This window comes from Exophiala spinifera (genome assembly GCF_000836115.1).
Source record: "Exophiala spinifera strain CBS 89968 unplaced genomic scaffold supercont1.1, whole genome shotgun sequence".
Classification (NCBI taxonomy): Eukaryota; Fungi; Ascomycota; class Eurotiomycetes; order Chaetothyriales; family Herpotrichiellaceae; genus Exophiala; species Exophiala spinifera.
Genome location: NW_015622513.1, coordinates 2,608,815 through 2,625,971, shown reverse-complemented (window position 1 = coordinate 2,625,971; position 17,157 = coordinate 2,608,815). Strand labels below are relative to the sequence as shown.

The 17,157-nt window shown below is 51.8% G+C and overlaps 6 protein-coding genes across 6 annotated transcripts; 4 read left to right on the top strand and 2 right to left on the bottom strand.

The window, feature by feature from the left end:
• Positions 1–1,192: 1,192 nt before the first annotated feature.
• Positions 1,193–4,065, top strand: PV08_00989 (uncharacterized protein; the record flags this gene model as incomplete). The annotated part of the gene is made up of 4 exons (XM_016375354.1): positions 1,193–1,712; positions 1,763–2,250; positions 2,305–2,642; positions 2,697–4,065. 4 exons carry the CDS (start codon positions 1,193–1,195, stop codon positions 4,063–4,065), a joined length of 2,715 nt encoding a protein of 904 aa, XP_016240630.1.
• A 1,924-nt stretch (positions 4,066–5,989) lies between these two features.
• PV08_00988 (uncharacterized protein) lies at positions 5,990–7,020 on the bottom strand (the record flags this gene model as incomplete). Its single annotated transcript, XM_016375353.1, has 2 exons — positions 5,990–6,620; positions 6,755–7,020. 2 exons carry the CDS (start codon positions 7,018–7,020, stop codon positions 5,990–5,992), a joined length of 897 nt encoding a protein of 298 aa, XP_016240629.1.
• Positions 7,021–7,975: 955 nt separating this feature from the next.
• Positions 7,976–8,644, top strand: PV08_00987 (uncharacterized protein; the record flags this gene model as incomplete). Its single annotated transcript, XM_016375352.1, has 1 exon — positions 7,976–8,644. One exon carries the CDS (start codon positions 7,976–7,978, stop codon positions 8,642–8,644), a length of 669 nt encoding a protein of 222 aa, XP_016240628.1.
• Positions 8,645–8,769: 125 nt separating this feature from the next.
• On the bottom strand, positions 8,770–10,504 carry PV08_00986 (uncharacterized protein; the record flags this gene model as incomplete). Its single annotated transcript, XM_016375351.1, has 4 exons — positions 8,770–9,303; positions 9,358–9,789; positions 9,892–9,908; positions 9,961–10,504. 4 exons carry the CDS (start codon positions 10,502–10,504, stop codon positions 8,770–8,772), a joined length of 1,527 nt encoding a protein of 508 aa, XP_016240627.1.
• Positions 10,505–11,489: 985 nt separating this feature from the next.
• Positions 11,490–12,608, top strand: PV08_00985 (uncharacterized protein; the record flags this gene model as incomplete). The annotated part of the gene is made up of 1 exon (XM_016375350.1): positions 11,490–12,608. One exon carries the CDS (start codon positions 11,490–11,492, stop codon positions 12,606–12,608), a length of 1,119 nt encoding a protein of 372 aa, XP_016240626.1.
• Positions 12,609–13,078: 470 nt separating this feature from the next.
• On the top strand, positions 13,079–15,537 carry PV08_00984 (uncharacterized protein; the record flags this gene model as incomplete). The annotated part of the gene is made up of 3 exons (XM_016375349.1): positions 13,079–13,321; positions 13,377–15,021; positions 15,086–15,537. 3 exons carry the CDS (start codon positions 13,079–13,081, stop codon positions 15,535–15,537), a joined length of 2,340 nt encoding a protein of 779 aa, XP_016240625.1.
• Positions 15,538–17,157: the final 1,620 nt, after the last annotated feature.

The window sequence follows — 17,157 nt, the reverse complement described above, 5'->3', positions numbered from 1 at the left end:
CAAGTCGATCGGTGGGGATAGCTTACAGTAAAGACGTACAGTAGAGTCTACAGACGCCACTAGAGTCGATGACTGATTGATGATGAAGCGTCCTCTCGACAACCTCTTTCGGACAACGCTCGCAACCCTGGAGCTCATGCTCGCGCTCAATAATCGCAGAGAAGGCCACTCAAGCTCCGCGCAGTGGCTTCAGGATCTCCGGACTGGGTGCAACAGTCAAATGTGTCAGGGATGGCCAGGGATACAAGCATGTCTACGAGGAGTTGTATCTTTCGTCGCTCGCGTCCAGCTGTGCAGCAAATGCCAAACCTAGCTAGCTACCTACAAAGCAAATCTCGACAAGGGCATGTGGGAAGAAAGACCCAGGAGCGTCGATTAGGCTTTTCGATTTGTCGGTGGCTGGTGGCGGCATCATTGCAGTAGTTCTTGCGACTATCATCTCCTCGGCACCATGTGCTGTGTGTCTGACGAGTGTGTCGTGCGCAATCGAATGGCGCAGGCTGGCCCAGTGCGCCTCATAATGACGCTCTGCGTGCGCCGAGGACACTATTCCGGGCAGTCAGACCGAGGCCCTTCAGAGGTCCAGCTGGCTCGGTTGCTCGTCACTCCACGCCTACAGAGGACTATTGTACTCGTGCTGTAGTGTGTAGCCCACTATCATCACTAGCCTGGTGAGCCTAAGCTCCCCCCTCCACCTTGTCTCCCGCGTTGCCGGCTCACCGGGGCCTCTCATGGCTGTTCTGCTCGTCACCGTTGCACTGCACAACACCTCTTCGTCGCTGGGCCTCGATATGAACTTTAAGTTATTAACATCGCCAGCATCTCGAGATCCCCATCAGTCTTCTTGGAATCGACGTCATTCATTTCGCTGGTTAGTACGCAGACCCCTCGACCTCCTGTGCTCAGCCGTCTCCCAGCTTCTGCCGTCGCATCTCATTTCTCCTGTTACTTTCCACTGTCCGCATTGTTCCAGCTTTGTCTGCAACTTCGTCATTATCTAGTCTGCCGATCAAGCTCCGTCCCGCTCCTCAGAGTGCCTTCAGTATCTTCATTTTCTCAACCAACCCATAACACCATGCTGCACTCGACATAGCTATCTGTTTCAAACCTCTTCTCTGTCCATCGACAACCTCTCACTCGAGCTCACGCCTAGACCCCCGGCATTCCGCACCTCAAGACGAGGATCGTGACCATGTCTAGACCAATCACTCCCATATCGCCTGCGCGCAGCCCCTTCCCACCCCAACCTGATGCCTCTCTGCAATCTGCGCGCCCAACGAGCGCTAGACCACCATCTTCTCGGCCAGTCTCCAATATTGACACCCATCATACCGACGCCCTGTCAAACTATGATCAGTCCGGCTCCTACCCCAATGATCCAAGTGCGAACTCGCCGACTGACCATCTCCATGACGGAGAAGTCGTGACTGGAGAAGGGGCTCCCGCGCTTCCCCGAACCAACTCACAAATGTCAGGGGCGCAATCGTTGGTTCCGTCAAGAGGCGGTACTTTGAAGAAGAAGTCTTCCTTGCACAAGAGCGCTAGTCTCAGAAGAACGGCTAGCAAGAGAAGTAGTTACGCCGGATCGGTACGGAGCATGAAACTTGGTGAAAGGGAGAAGTATGGCGAAACCGAAGAGACCAACAGCGTCTTCTACTGTCCCGTTCCCACCTCCGGCAATCCCACTGAAGTACTAGCGAACAGATTCCAAGGTAAGCTCGAGGCGAGATGTCTGATGGTTTGCTTGCTAATGGACGTTTAGCGTGGCGCAAAGTCCTGAAGGACATCATCAATTACTTTCGCGACTTGCATAAGACATACGAGATGCGGTCCAAAGCTCTCTTGTCCACTTCAAACTTGGTCAACAGTACTTCGCTGCCTCCCAACTTTCTGTCCTCTGGGGGAATTGGTGAAGCCAACTACATCTTACGAGATTTCCATAAGCAAGCTCTCAGCGAGGCCAGCAAGGCGCGTGACCTGGAAAATGAGGTCATTGTTCAATTGACGGGCCTTCGTAGCGACTTGCAACAGAAAATCAAAGAGATCAAGAGCTTGTCTGGTGACTTTAAGAATTCGGTAGACAAGGAACAGGAAACAACCAAGAGAGCGGTTCGGTCTCTTCAAGAAGCGCTGGGTTTGGTCGATTCAGATGCCGCATCGACCAGTGGGAAGGGCGACCCATTTTTGGTCAAGCTGGGTGTTGACAAGCAAATCGAAAGGCAGATTGGCGAGGAGAACTACCTCCATCGAGTAAGTGAAAGCATTTGTTTGAGATTCATGAGGCTTGACTGCTAACCTGTCAAGGCCTACTTGAATTTGGAAGCATCCGGGCGCGAACTCGAGTCGATTGTAGTTGGAGAGATCCAGAAGGCATACAACGTTCTGGCTGGCATTCTCCGCCGCGAAGCCGACGATGCTTACGACACCGCCGAGAAACTGAAGGAGGGACCTCTTGCTATGCCCAAAGACCACGAATGGGATGAGTTCACGACAAACAACAACCAGATGATCGACCCACGCCGGCCAATTCGACAGGTAGCCAACATTGTTTATCCTGGCAAGGATCATCCCGCGGCCATCGAAGTGAGAAGTGGCATGCTTGAACGAAAGAGCAAGTATTTGAAGAACTACACACCAGGATGGTAGGCTTTCGCCCCTCGACCAAGTTCATCTGCATTGCTAATTCTCAAACCCAGGTATATTCTATCCCCAACTCATCTTCACGAATTCAAATCGGCCGACAGGGTGAGCAGCCAAACTCCGATCATGTCACTATACCTCCCAGAGCAAAAACTGGGCACCCATTCTGAACCCGGATCCTCGTCGCACAAATTCATGCTTAAAGGGCGACAAACCGGTTCAATGCACCGCGGCCACGCCTGGGTCTTTAGAGCGGAGACCCACGACACCATGCTTGCATGGTACGAGGATATAAAAGAACTCACCTCTAAGCGCGGCGAAGAACGAAACGAGTTCGTCCGGCGCACTCACGCACGATCCATCTCCGGAAACAGCATGAAGCCAGCAAGCATTATTAGCTCCGAAGGTGGAATGGAGGAAGATGAGGCCGATCAAATAGCATTTGCTGGAGAACAATCTGTCCGGGGAAATTCTATCGCCAACGAGGCCGGTATGCCTGGAGCCACTGGACTGGGTGTTCTCGGTGCAAACGAGGTCGAGGATACTAGGTCAGAAGCAGGATGGCGTCCTCCTCAGCAACGACCAGCACCAGGTGGGCGTTTTCCATCCGACCTCAACATTCAGCGAGGCTTACAAGCACCGCTTTCCCCGTCTAGTGGAGCCAGTTCTGACCAAGACCGAGATGTTATAGCAGCCGCAGGTTCCCTTCCCGGAAGTGGCGTGCCCTTCTCGAACACCGGCGACCGGCACACAGAGCTCCAACCAGCCACTGCACAAACGGTCCCTGACTCTAATGACATCAACACCAATAGTCACTATACTGCTGGCCAGCATCCAAATATCCTCCCTGTGCATACCGCCATTCCACGAACGCAGGATACCACCAGCCAATACGGCGAATGGATGGCGCCAATTGCAGCAGGTGCGGGAGGCGCTGCAGTCGGAGCTGGTCTGATGCATTACCATCAACAACAGCACCATGAGCAACCGCAACCTGAAAACATTGAGAATCAGATGGCCGGAGGAGCGGCAATTCCAGCTTCTGGTCAATCTTCTGCTCCGATACCAGTCGCGACTGCCGCCCCTGTCAATGCACCCACCGGACCTCGTGCAATGAGTGAGTCAACCACAGCACCAAGTTCAGCAGCCGAAAATGCTACGTCGTCTGGCACGGATACTGCGACTCTTTCGACAGTACCTACCAGTACAGGATTTCCCGCCGGCAACGAGAGTATGTTCGATGCGAATGGAGTCTTCGCTGGGCCGAGAACTGCGAAGGGAGCACCCACAGACTATGTCGTCAAGCCAACAGAACGGTCAAAGAGTCATACGACCATCAGCGACTTACACGTGCCCGGAGAGTTTCCAGCCACTCCCGGTCTAAGCGAAGGCCCCCGACTATATGGTGACGTGATCAACAATTGAAGCAGGGCAGAATTTGAAAGGTCTCAAATTGCCTCCAAGGGTGATTTAAGATGTGGCAATGCCTACACGCACAGGATCAGGATAACAGGCCGATTGAACATCTTTTCATATCATCTACTGGTGGCTATGTGATCAGGGTAACACAAAGGAGGGTTCACTGGTGCGGTGTTATCTTGCTTCATGTTGAGTTTCCCTTGTTTTTTTCCTTTGAAGATACCACACGATCGTTCTCACGTTTTGCGTTGATTGGTTCTCTACTTGGTGGCCGATGGTGGGGGGAAATGAGGAAGTATGCTGATTGTCGGTATCCTTTGAGCCACGGGGATTTTTACCTGCCTTGGCTAGGTGACAAACCTTGTTGGAACAAGGTACGACTAGTTGAAGTGGAAAGAGCGTCAGCGGTCTAATGAGGATAGGAAGAGATAACCAGTAAAACACATGCACAGAAAATATCTTGAGCGTATTGAATATTTGTCCTCTTCTTTTATTTTTCTGCCAGCAACCTTTACATTTTGTGCTGGTCGTAAAGGTTGAAAAATGGCAGTTCATGATTGTCCTATGGGGTGCGGAGTAAATACCTCGAGTACCTCATGTACCTGAGGTAAGGAGACTGCAGGATATGAGAATGTTAAACGCGTACCAGAGTGCCAGGACAGCAGTGTTCAGGTTTGTCTCGGTACCGTGGTTAGAACTCCGAGAATGCCTGATACTTGAAATGCCTCAATGTCGAAAGCGAGCAAGCAGTAAGGTACCTGTAGTATAAACAAATAATCGTGACGGTTGTCGCGTCCACATAATCAGGCGGCATGAAGAGTATGATATGAACTGGACCTGTACTGGCGGAGGAGGGGGATCAATACTCGTACCTGGGGGACCAATCGCGAAACCGCGCCTTTTTTTACCTTTTGTCCCACTGATGATATTGTAAGTATTGTGACTCGTATCGCTGGCGTCACTCGACGATCTCACTTTCCCTATTAGGAACAACAAGTTGCCTCTTTGGGAACTCCTCTCACTTTTTGGTCAGCCAGCATCGTCGGAACTTGGGTATATAAGAAATGTCCAAACTTTAATTTCTTCATTTCTTTCATCTCGCTCACTCACTCACCTCTCTGCCTTCTCGACGACCGACAGCGCGCGTTCTTCTTTCTTTGCGCGAGGGTTTCTACCGGAGCGGAAGTCTCGTCCAACATTTAGTATCTTTTTCGATTGCGATCGGGTCGGCGGGCGGGGCTATTGCCAGGCATCCTGACGGTCAATCTTCGCGCCATCACCGTTCAAGGTGTACCCGTCCACGTGTGGTGTTTTTTTTGTTTCCATCCATTAGCGGAATACAGTAGTCTTGATACGATGTGATTGATCACCGAGACTGGCTGACCTGCAGTTACCCACCACAGGTGAGTAATGTGAGATGAAATTCACGACTTGCAACGGTGAACCGAAGGTGGAACTGCCTCCGTAAGTTTGCACCGTTGTGAGAACACGTCGTCCGCCGTCCCACGAGTACCTGTGTACCTTGTGTACGTACCTTAGGCAGCTTTAGGTGGGTGCCTACTTAGGTGCCCTGATCTTTGATATCGTTTAGGTTAGGTATGATCAGGGGGAAACGTCTTTGCCCGTCTAGGCCGGCTTGGTACCTCATCCGTCCTTTCCAACGAGCACTGGATCCAGTGGGCTAACGAGTGCAATCTTGCACTCCCTAATGCCCACGGTGCGGCGTCTGCTCCCCGTACCTCGACTATGTGTGGCGACCACTACGATGAGACAAAGGCAATGTACAGGCAATGTACAGTCCGGGGCATCATTCATTACTGTCATCCAAGGTCATAATATGTAACACTTCATTCGCACCTGGTTCTCATTCTCATCTCATGAGCTTCATATCCTCCCCTCATCAACAACATCATTACCGGCATTCACCCCGTTATCCCGAAACACCGTATATCTTTGAAAGTGTCTCATGGTCAAATGTTTTCATCGCAAAAGAATCTAGCACTGCTTTCGTTTCATCCATGGCACTGAGCACCGGGTGCATGCCCGCCGTGTTATTCCGCATACTCGTCAAATGACTGCGGAGCTGCTTGAGCATCGACTTCATCGATTCATCCTCTTCCTCATCTTCCCCTCCATCTCGAATAGGATTCTCATCCAGACCATTCTGGTTGCTTGAGATTGAGTCGTCCAGCGCGGCGTTTGGTGAAATGCCCGTGATGCCATTAATCCAGTCGATTTGGTCCAGTTGATCGGAGTCCATTTCGAATTCGGAGAGTTTTCGAACGACAGGATGCAGACCGCGCTCCTTCTTCCGGCGGAGGTCGTTGGCGGATCTCAGACTCGTCTCGAGAGCGTCGAGTTCGGCCCGGTCGCGCTTCAGGAGGCGTTGTTCGCGCTTGATCTGTCGGCGCAGGAGGTGACACGACGACGTGTTCATGTTCAGCGTCGATTGGAGCGAGGAGATGCGGTGCAGTGTGTTGGACAGGTCAAACGGCGTGTCGTCTTGCGAGGAGCTCGTGGGTGCAGGTGGGAAAGGCATGCGCGGAAGACGGGATACCAGTCTATAAATTTATCTCGTCAGCCTTCAACTCTCCCATAGAACAAGTGTATATTGGGGGAGTAGACTAGGTTGAGACGCGGGGTTTGGAGAAGGGCCCTTAACTTGTCTGCAATTTCTTCAACGACCTTATCGTACTCTTCTTCCTTGAGCGCATTCTTGTTGTTTGCTTTGGACGCTCGACCCGCGCGGGTCTTGTTGAGGGGAGGGATGCGCGCGTTGCCTCCTCTTCGCTTCGCTTTGACGTTCAGAAGGATTTGACGAATTTTGTCCTGAGAGGACGTCGGTAGGGGCTTCCATTTCTTCCGGATCGTCGTTTGCGAGATGTTCTTAATCCTTGGTGCGAGCGCTGCGAAAGGGGAACGCGCCTCGTCTGCGTCTACCGATGGTCTTGAGGGCGCCATTCTCAGTTCCGAACAGGGAAAATGCCACTGTCGTAAAACCCGGGGCGCGAAGATGGCTATGATTTGTGTCACAGAAGGGTTAGATGCCGGAGTGTGTGCTGAAGACTTGCGATCGATCAATCAACGCGTGTTGATGCGTGTTTTGTTTCGGTTTAGCGCAGCCTTGCGCTCGACGATTTCGCGCCTACCCAGGTATCTGCTGTTTGGAAATCCAATTGATGAATGAGCAGATTACTCTAGCCATCCTGGATTTTGCATCCTTCTTACTTTCCCAATGGCCTGTGCCTTGTGCTCAAATGTTGCGCGGTCTTCAGCCGCATCTAATTCTGAATAAAGCGGTTAGATATCCGAAACACGAATACGAACACTGTCACTGATGTTCAGCTCGTACCAATCCGGGAAGTAGCCAAGCCAACCTCGCTTGGAACTCTCAACTGAAATTCCAGACTGTCCAGTCCTGGGTCTTGTTAACGAGAGGCACAATCAGCTCGCAAGGTGGGCGTATGCTTGCAGGGAACACTAACCTGCCTAGGATTGTCTCTCGGACTAAGATTGGACTGGGCGTCGGTCCTTCGCTTAGCCAACTACCAGACTTTGCAAACACGAGGAGGAGAAACACACTTTGCGCGGCTTGTATGGAGCGCAGGACGCCTATGCTGCCTTCTCGTGTCACTTCAGTATCTGTTTATGGTCGCTACTCAGCCAGCCACTTTTCGAAGCTTCAAATATATCCTCGCGTAACGTCGGTTGCATCACTCAAGCCACTGATGCACTCGGATGCAGCATATTGTTGCCGAGACAGACTCAGCCGCAAGGGCGCTCGTGTCTCACAGCCTTTAAAAGATGGCCGTTTCTCTTTTCACTCGACACGTTCTCCCAACCTCTGAACTGTCCGTTTAAATTTATACCTAAGATCTAGACTGGCTCTGAACTCCGTGCTACTTTCTACATCAAGATGCCTATTCGCGACTACGGGGTCTGGAAGGGGAAGCCTGTATCATATACAGTCGACCCTCCACGAGACCGTACACCCCACATCAACCTGGTCTTCCAGAGCGATGGGCAGACAATGCTCAAAGCAGCCATCAATGTAAAGTCCAAGACCAAGCCACATGAACTGGTGTATTGGGTCGACCGCACCTTCTCCCACCCGCTCACGCAGTACATCGAAACGGTCGATTATGGCTTTAAGGCAATTGAGCCAGACGACCAACAAGCCGCGACCTATGCACTCGACTACGCCCGGACGCCCGGGCTTCTGCAATTTGAGTCCGGTCGGATCCTGCCGTTCATGGAAGACGGACCGGACAACGACATTCTTGATCAACTCCGGCCTATCCTTGACGCAGCTATCGAGAAGCAGGCCGACATATATCTTTATGGTTCGTCATTTGGGCCGGGAGGAATTCACGAAGTCCACATGAACCAGGGTAGTGTTGGGTTCGACAACGGTGTCAAACAGGATGGAGGGTTGATTCTCAGATTCCCCGATGGTCACTGGGAGGCAGTATTCTTGGCTTTTGCTTCACAGCAGATTCCCACGGACAACATTTCCGGGCTGCCTACGCCTGACAGTCGATCTCTGAAGGACATTATCCAAAGCGGAGGGAGGGCACGTCTTTGAAACAGAAAACAGAGTATGGAATTGTGCGTTTCTGCTGGACTCGTCTAGGCATCCATCCACTGTTGATGTTATAAAAATGGGAACGTCGTCGGGAGAGAGCTTGGAGGTCGGCACCTTACTCTATATTAGTAGGTGTAGCGGAAACTCGCAACCCCTTCTATCAGCCGGTCACCGAGTCTAGCTCGGCGATTCGCATCCCAGAACCATAGTGTGCAACCCATAACAACAGCGATCATAGCTATATGGCTCCCTATACTCACCCATATCGCCGTCAAGTAGCGAGGCGCTTCAGGTTGGCGCACGATATAGCTTCCGGCAATTCCGCCCAGTCCATTACAAGCTGAAATGGCGGCTGCGACCGTGGCACGCTTCCATTGTCCAACCACGTTGTTGGCTTGATAAGCGTTCAGTGCCGCCCAGTTTGAGATGTAAGCTCCAGTGGCGAGAAAAGTACCGATGTATCTAACTGTCACTTGACTTGGAAACCCGAGCATGCAGAATCCCACAATCAGACATATGGCGTTGAAGATGATCACTGGTGCCCGGATTCGATACCTGTCGCCGACATACGAGGATATCAGGACGGGGATCACGGCGTAGTAGTACGGCGGCGAGGAAAGCAAGATTGCCTTGTTAGTGTCGAAGCCCATTCCACTTTGCTAGTAATCTGTCAACACGCGGAAGCTTGAACCGTCGAAGGACGAGGAACATACCAATATTATCGGCAGAAAGTAGCTGAGGGCTGTGGATACAATGTTCAGAAGGAAGAACAGTGTACAGAAGACGTATAGTTTGACGTCCAGGAAGTTGACCAGAATGGCGGACACATTGAGAGGTTCAGGCTTTCCGCCATCGCGCCGATCCTCATTGATACGCGAGAGGGCCAAAATCTTTTCGTCGTCCGACAGGAAGCGAAACGAATTCTCGCATTGATCAGGAAATTCAACCATCCAGAAATATGTTACGATGCCGAGGAAGACGGTGACCGCACCTTGGACAAGGTACATGTACTGCCATCCACGAAGGCCGTGGCGGTGGTCGAGATGGTTGAGGCCATAGTTGACGATGGATCCGGTCGCAAGAATCGTGATCTCGCCCGACTGAAGGATGGCAAAGCGCAGTTGCTGCTCTCTCCGGGTATAGTACTAGTACGATATTAGTGCCGAGGTATGTCTTAGACCACGACTCGACCGTAAATTGGGGAGAACACATTGGTTTCACGAGGCCTTCTTGCCAGATAGACTTACGGTCGAAATGAGATATGCTAGGAATGGTAAGACGTGACTTTCGCGACCTAAAATAGCGAGACTACTTACTCAGTCCGGGAAAGACACCGCTCATGGAGATACCGAGGAGGACTCTCAGTGCAATCATCTGTCTCCATGTAGTTATGGCCGCAGTACACATGGTGATGATGCCGAAAGCACAAGTTATAGTGGCGAAGAAGATTCTGGGGCCAACAAGCCGGAGCAAAATGGTGGAAGGGAGCTGGAAGCAGATTGACGCGACCGTGAATATGAATATCGACACTGAGTAGCGGTCTCCGACGAGGTCCAAATCGGACAGCATGCTAGTCACCGAGGCCGATGAGATGATTCCACTGTCCAGCAGATTCAGGCTGCACAGTATGCCGGCGATGGTACATAGCCGCAGGTCAATCTTGCGCCGTAGGTGTAACTCTGCTTTGGCTCGGACGGACTCGTCCTGAAAGCGGTTCTGCAGGACGTCGACGTCGGGTTCATGATCAGTGCCGTCGGGGGTTTGTTCGATTGACTCATCGGCACCGTTTATGTAAGGCGGGCTCGAGGCCGGCGATTCACCAAACACTTTGACACCATCTTTGGCCGATGCGCTTGCCATGGCAAGGAGGACTTCGGGTCTGTTGCTAGACACTTCAGGACGTCGGTAGAGGAAGCATAGGCAGAGCAAGAGTCATCGCTCATCAGCCCAGTCAGAAATCTTTCAATGTCGTGATACCTGCGATTCGGTTCCACTGCGGGGAATGAGCAAGAGATAACAATGATCCATGGTGATTCGGCAGGGCCACGTCTGATTCCAGAAGCGAATAGTCTTGCAGGGTGATGCATGGTAGAGGTCCTACATATTGTGCCATGGCAATCGTACTTACGCAAGCGATTGGGAGGACTGGTCACTGGTGAGAGAAGGTCTGTTTTCTCAGACCGTGAAACCAGGGGACATGCCGTTGTGGCTGGCCCGGCTTGTCAGCAAGGCTGTGTCGCATGTGATTGGCAAGGCTGGCGGTGTCGGACAATAAAGGTCAGACACGTCCTCCACCCTCGTATTCCTTACAGAGTAGAGAGGAAGAGAGAAAGAGAAACAAGTGAAAGACGTCCATATACTCGGCAGATCACGGCGCATTCTACGATGCCCCAAGTACCTGTAGATTGTAGGTTCTGGTACTGGCCCTCGTGCGCCGAATGCTCGGACAAGATTTCAAATGACAGACCGGATGAATGGAAGACTGGCCAGACTGCCATGTCTTCCTCTCCGCCGCTCACATGCAGCCGGGCAGAAGATCGATGGAGATCGGCCACATGTTACTGAACCTCCGGCTGTACTCGTACAAATCCTACCGTTTGATGAGCATCGGGGCCCGTTTTCATTGCTTACCCGTACCAGTCCAGCAAGCGACCAGCCCGCATATCCTCAAACATGTCTAGCTTCCTGCTTTATTGACATTTCCATGTGTCTCACGCTCCATCCAATTCTACTACTAATGATCGCAGGCAAACGCCTTCGCCCTCTGCCACATCCCCTCAAAACCTCCCACTACTAAACACGCCCGGCGTCCTCGTCGAAGAGTGCTCGGCCACTCCTGCGCAACATGGTCGAAGTAATCCCGCCTCCAGATCCTCATTCTCTGCTGCCGCCGCTGCTAGCTTGTCTCCCTACGTCGTTTGCCTCTCCCAAACCTCCGCCAGTACTGCTCTCTCTTCTGTCCCCGATACTGCGTCAGCGGCTTGAACTCCACACTTCTGCCTCGTCAAGTGACAACTGGGCAGGTTTGTTATGTTGGGATGCACGGAAAGGAGACGTCCTCAAGGACAAGATCGAAGAAGCAGTGTTCGAGCCACACCCAGTTTCTGGAGAGATCGAAGTCGGTGACCATGACCAAATAAAGTATAAGCGATTCGACGAGGAAACACTCCGGGCACAAGTACCACTGCAAGATTGGCCATTTACGGCTGTGTACTTATGGTGCACGGGAAATGAGGAGGGCAATTCTTGGAGGCTGGCTGAGCTGCTGCCGCAAGATTCAGATCTACAGCAAGACACGTCTTGGTCGTCCTCGATTACAGAAGCAAATGAATCTGCCCAGGAGAGGATGGTGACAGAGGCTCTACAAGAAGCAGACCGAGCCAATGCACGGTCAACGCGAAATCTTTCTGTCCCACAAGCTGATGAGGACGATTACTGGGCAATGTATGACAGGTCAGAAGGACGAACACCGGCCAGAAAAACTCCAGTTGAACCTGCCCGCAGTGGCCCATCAGAGGATGATTACTATGCTCGCTATGCCAGCGTCCAACCTGCTCTGGATGCGCACGACCCAGATGAAGAAATGGAAGACGCTGCAGGCTCGACCTTGAACGGACATTCGTTGCAACATTTGTTATCGGGGGCCCCGTTGGATTCATCACAAGATCGAGAACCTCCGCCATATCAGCAAGGGCTTTTCAAAGACAGTGCTGAGGAAAAGGACCTGGCAGTCAACCAACCAGCACCATCATCGCCATCTTCGAGAGGATCGGACACTGTGGCACGGCTAGAGGAGCATGCAGAGCGGTACGGCGCCTCTGAGATTGGAATCAGGCAGCATATCAGCACCACTTTAAAGAGTATGTATCGGTTAGCAAAGAGCGCGGGCATGGATCGCGACGAATTTGATCGCATCGTTCAGCGGGAGTTGGAAACCTTGAGCATCTTTGACAGGCATGACTAGGAGCCGGCAGGTGTCGGCCATTTCAAATTTATTGACACTTTTGACCACCAAAAGGATCTGTAGCCCACATGCGTAGACCCCCAAGAATATGAGCGAGATTCGTTAAGACCCATCAGCGACGAATCCAGCTACACGAGGAGCGACAATAGTACAGTTGTACTACGTATTCAGGCCCCTTTTCTAATTAGGGGGAGGCGAACTTCTCCAACTTCTCGACGCACGGACCAGCTGTCGCGGTCTCAGAAACTTTAGGACACGTCTTACCCTTGGAATCACCCATCTATGTTTAATACAGTGGTCGAGTTTCCAGCGAGTTCCTTCGATTCCTGTTCTTTTGTTGTCTTCTCTTTTCTTTTGACTCCCAGTTCTTTCCTCCTACACAAGCTCAGGTTTTGTTCACCGACGGGGCTCCTCGCCGAAGGGCAATTGCTAGCACGCCCTCGAAGCCTCCCCTCACTCTCACCCGCAGCATGACTTCTCACAATGCAAGTCTGCGCCAAAGAGGTGGCAAGGAAAAGAATAAGATCACTGTTGACGAGGATAGTGATGAAAAACTCTTTGCCCAGGCCTATGCGGACGTGCAAAACCAAACGTCCATGCAATGGGATTACAAGCTGGCTCTGGGTGTGATCACCCTGCTTGCCTTCGCTACTCGCTTCTTCGGGATCAGCCATCCCAATGAGGTCGTCTTTGATGAAGTCCACTTCGGCAAGGTACGTTCATATACCATGGGGAAGTAGGAAGTGCCCCCTCTCACAGTGAATGCAGTTCGCATCCTACTACCTGAACAGAACCTACTTCTTCGACGTCCACCCCCCTTTCGCCAAACTCCTCTTCGCATTCGTTGGCTGGCTGGTTGGGTACGATGGCCACTTCCTCTTCGACAACATCGGCGAATCCTATATCTCCAATAATGTACCATATCTCGCATTCCGATCTCTTCCTGCGCTGCTTGGGGCTCTTACCGTGGTGGTGGTCTTCTTGATCATGTGGGAATCAGGGTACTCTCTTCCAGCTTGTGTTCTTGCAGCAGGGCTTGTACTCTTTGATAACTCACACGTTGGCCAAACCCGGCTGATTCTTCTGGATGCGACCCTTGTCTTTTTCATGGCCTTGAGCATCCTAACCTACATTCGATTCTACAAACAGCGACATGAACCCTTTGGTCGCAAATGGTGGAAGTGGCTTTTGTTGACTGGCTTCTGCATGAGCTGTGTCATTTCCACCAAATACGTCGGAACATTTACATTCGTCACTATTGGATGTGCCGTACTTATCGACCTCTGGGATCTGCTGGACGTCAACCGAAAAGGCGGAGCGCTCGACTTGATGACATTCGGAAAGCACTTCGTTGCACGTGCTGTGGGATTGATCATCATTCCTTTCTTCTTCTATCTGTTCTGGTTCCAAGTCCATTTCGCCGTACTCACACGGTCTGGCCCCGGGGATGACTTCATGTCGCCGGAGTTCCAAGAGACCCTCAGCGATAATCTGATGCACCAAGCATCTATTGATATCCAGTACGGCGACTATATTACCCTCCGACACAAGGATACAAAAGTGTACTTGCACAGTCATCCAGACAAATACCCTCTTCGGTACGAAGATGGTCGTATCTCGAGTCAGGGACAACAGGTCACAGGCTATCCATTCAATGACACCAACAACCAGTGGCAGATCCTTCCTGGCACTGTACCCACTGATTCGAGTAAGGAGGGACAGCCCGTCTTGAATGGAGACGTGGTCAAGCTGCGACACATTGTCACCGATACGATACTTCTTACACATGACGTGGCATCTCCGTACTACCCTACGAACCAAGAATTTACCACAGTGCCTCTAGACCTGGCCGCTGGTGATCGTCACAATGACACCTTGTTCGAGATTCGGATGGAGCAAGGTAAACAGGGAATGCCCTTCAAATCCCACTCTGGTCAATTCAAACTTATCCACTTTCCGACCAAGGTGGCTATGTGGACGCACACCACTCCTCTCCCAGAATGGGCTTTCAAGCAGGCCGAGATTAACGGCAACAAGAACGTCCAGCAATCTAGCAACATCTGGTACGTTGATGACATCCCGAGTCTACCAGAAGACTCTCCCAGACGGGTCAAGGAGCCAAAGAAAGTCAAGCGTTTGCCCTTCCTCACCAAGTATATCGAATTGCAACGGGCGATGTTCTACCATAACAATGCCTTGACATCTAGCCACCCCTATGCTTCTCAGCCTTACCAATGGCCGTTCCTTCTCCGAGGTGTCAGCTTTTGGACTCAAGAGAGCACCAAGCAGCAGATTTACTTCCTCGGAAATCCCATCGGATACTGGATTACCTCTGCTCTGCTTGCCGTGCTAGCCGGCATCATGGGAGCAGACCAACTAAGCCTGAGACGTGGAGTTGATGCCCTCGACAGACGTAAGTTTGCCCGCCTTCGTGGTGACCTGGTATGGTCTCTTGCTCACACTCACCCTTTTTTTAGGCACTCGTTCGCGCTTATACAATAGTACCGGCTTCTTCTTCCTCTGCTGGGCTGCGCACTATTTCCCATTCTACCTCATGGGGCGCCAACTGTTCCTCCACCACTATCTGCCTGCACACTTGGCTTCATGCCTTGTCACTGGTGCCCTTGTCGAGTTCATTTTCAATGTCGATCCTGTCCTTGACGATGAAACCGCATCCGCCATCGCCGTGAAGAAGGACAAAGTCATCAGCAAGGTACCTGACAAGACTCGACGGTCCTTCCAAACTGCCCAGGAGCGTTTCAAAGGCCAGAGTATGTTCACCACGTGGGTTGCTACAGCAGTCGTACTGGCCGCGGTCATTTACGGCTTCTACTTCTTCTTTCCCCTCACCTATGGCTGGCCTGGGCTGAATCCTCAGGAAGTCAATGCGAGAAAGTGGCTCGGATATGATCTGCACTTTGCCAAGTGAGGAGTCAATGCCAGACATTGCTACGGTTGTGATGCGAGACTCGACGCAAGTGTGCTCTGAGTCATGTGCGTTACTCTGGTGACTGGTGTAGAAGGACAGGGAAGCGCCATGGAGGCGACTTCCCAAATAAGTCAAATGACACTGCGACACAGAGCGCTGATTTCTGCCCGGCAGAATTAGAGATGGCCATTGGATGGAAGGGTGCCATCTCCCAGACGTAGTACACTTTGGGTCGTGGGCCGGAAGGACAGGAGGCTTCGAGGATTTTTGGCCAGCATCTAGTAAGCGCTGGGCCTTGGTCCGGCTGTCGTGGAGAGGTGATTGAGATACATCAACAGCGTCGACTTGCTGCGACTTGTTGGTGCATCGCAGCAGGCGGGAAATCCAGACTTTTTGTACGTCACATGGATTCTATGCCTGATTTTAGTCTAGTGCATGCTGATACCTGTACGGACCTAAGCTTGCTGTCAACCGTCTTGCCATCTTTCTCCTGTTGTTTTTCTGTAACCTGGGATTCATCTTTCTCCCTAGCGGCCTGTCGCTTCCAATACCACGTGAACATAAAGCATGACAGAGCAAGTTGGTCACGCGATGACCAGGAAGCCACATAACGACTTGACTAAATCAACGATGAAAGTAGCGTGGACCAGGATGCCCACATCTAAACTCGGAGAACATGTTCCGGGTGGAATGTACTGATACCCAGGGAGACCGAGGATGGTCGGGACTTGCCAGTCGTGTTGGGGTACTGATTGATCGGCGATCAAGAGGATAGCGGACAAAATGTCGAGATCGTTTCAGGATGATCTAGACTTTCATCCGACTACAAACGTGCATGAATAAACCGAAGGTGTATCTAAACGTGCGAATGTAAGCCTATATGAGAGTGCTTATCGTCACGAATAGGACCAATGCGAAGTAACATTCACAAGGTATGCAGGAGTGGCACTTGTATGCACGCTTCTTTTAGGCTTCTATGGATCTATTGACTTTTTCAGGCAACCGTGAATGCCGATGGCGACGCAAGAAAGATATGGATACTCCGTAGTGAGATGGTGATAAGGACTGACCTAGTGACTGAGCCTTGCATGGATAGGGCGCCAAGGCTAGAATGGAGAGAGATATGAAGGCTTCAATCCGACACGGCGACTATACAGAGTACAGCTCAGACTGATGATCGTCAAAAACTCAAGCCCTCTTCAGGAACACATTGAGGTTTCAGACATGATCACAACTGGGAGCGAGCGACATACAAACCACAGCTCAAGGCTGCGATACCGTAGATGACCTCAGCCTTGCCCCTCAATTGTTCCCCGGCTGCGCGCCTCAAGCAATGCCAATGTGCTGTCAGTCCCTGACCCCTGCTGCACGGCAAATTATGCTATGGTATCATCAAGCATAGCTAAGCGAGGAAAGGCCGTGCAAGCATTGGCCGGCCTCGTCTCCTATACCCTGCACCGCGTGGAAGACGATACCTAGTACATATCGAGAGGCAGAAGTACGCACTACACCGGCCTCGCACTACTCGGCGCTACTCACACTCCGGCCCGGCGTCATGGATCTGCCCTCTCTCACCGCCCTGGCCAGTCCACTAGCGGAAAGAAATGGCGTGCTTCTTCC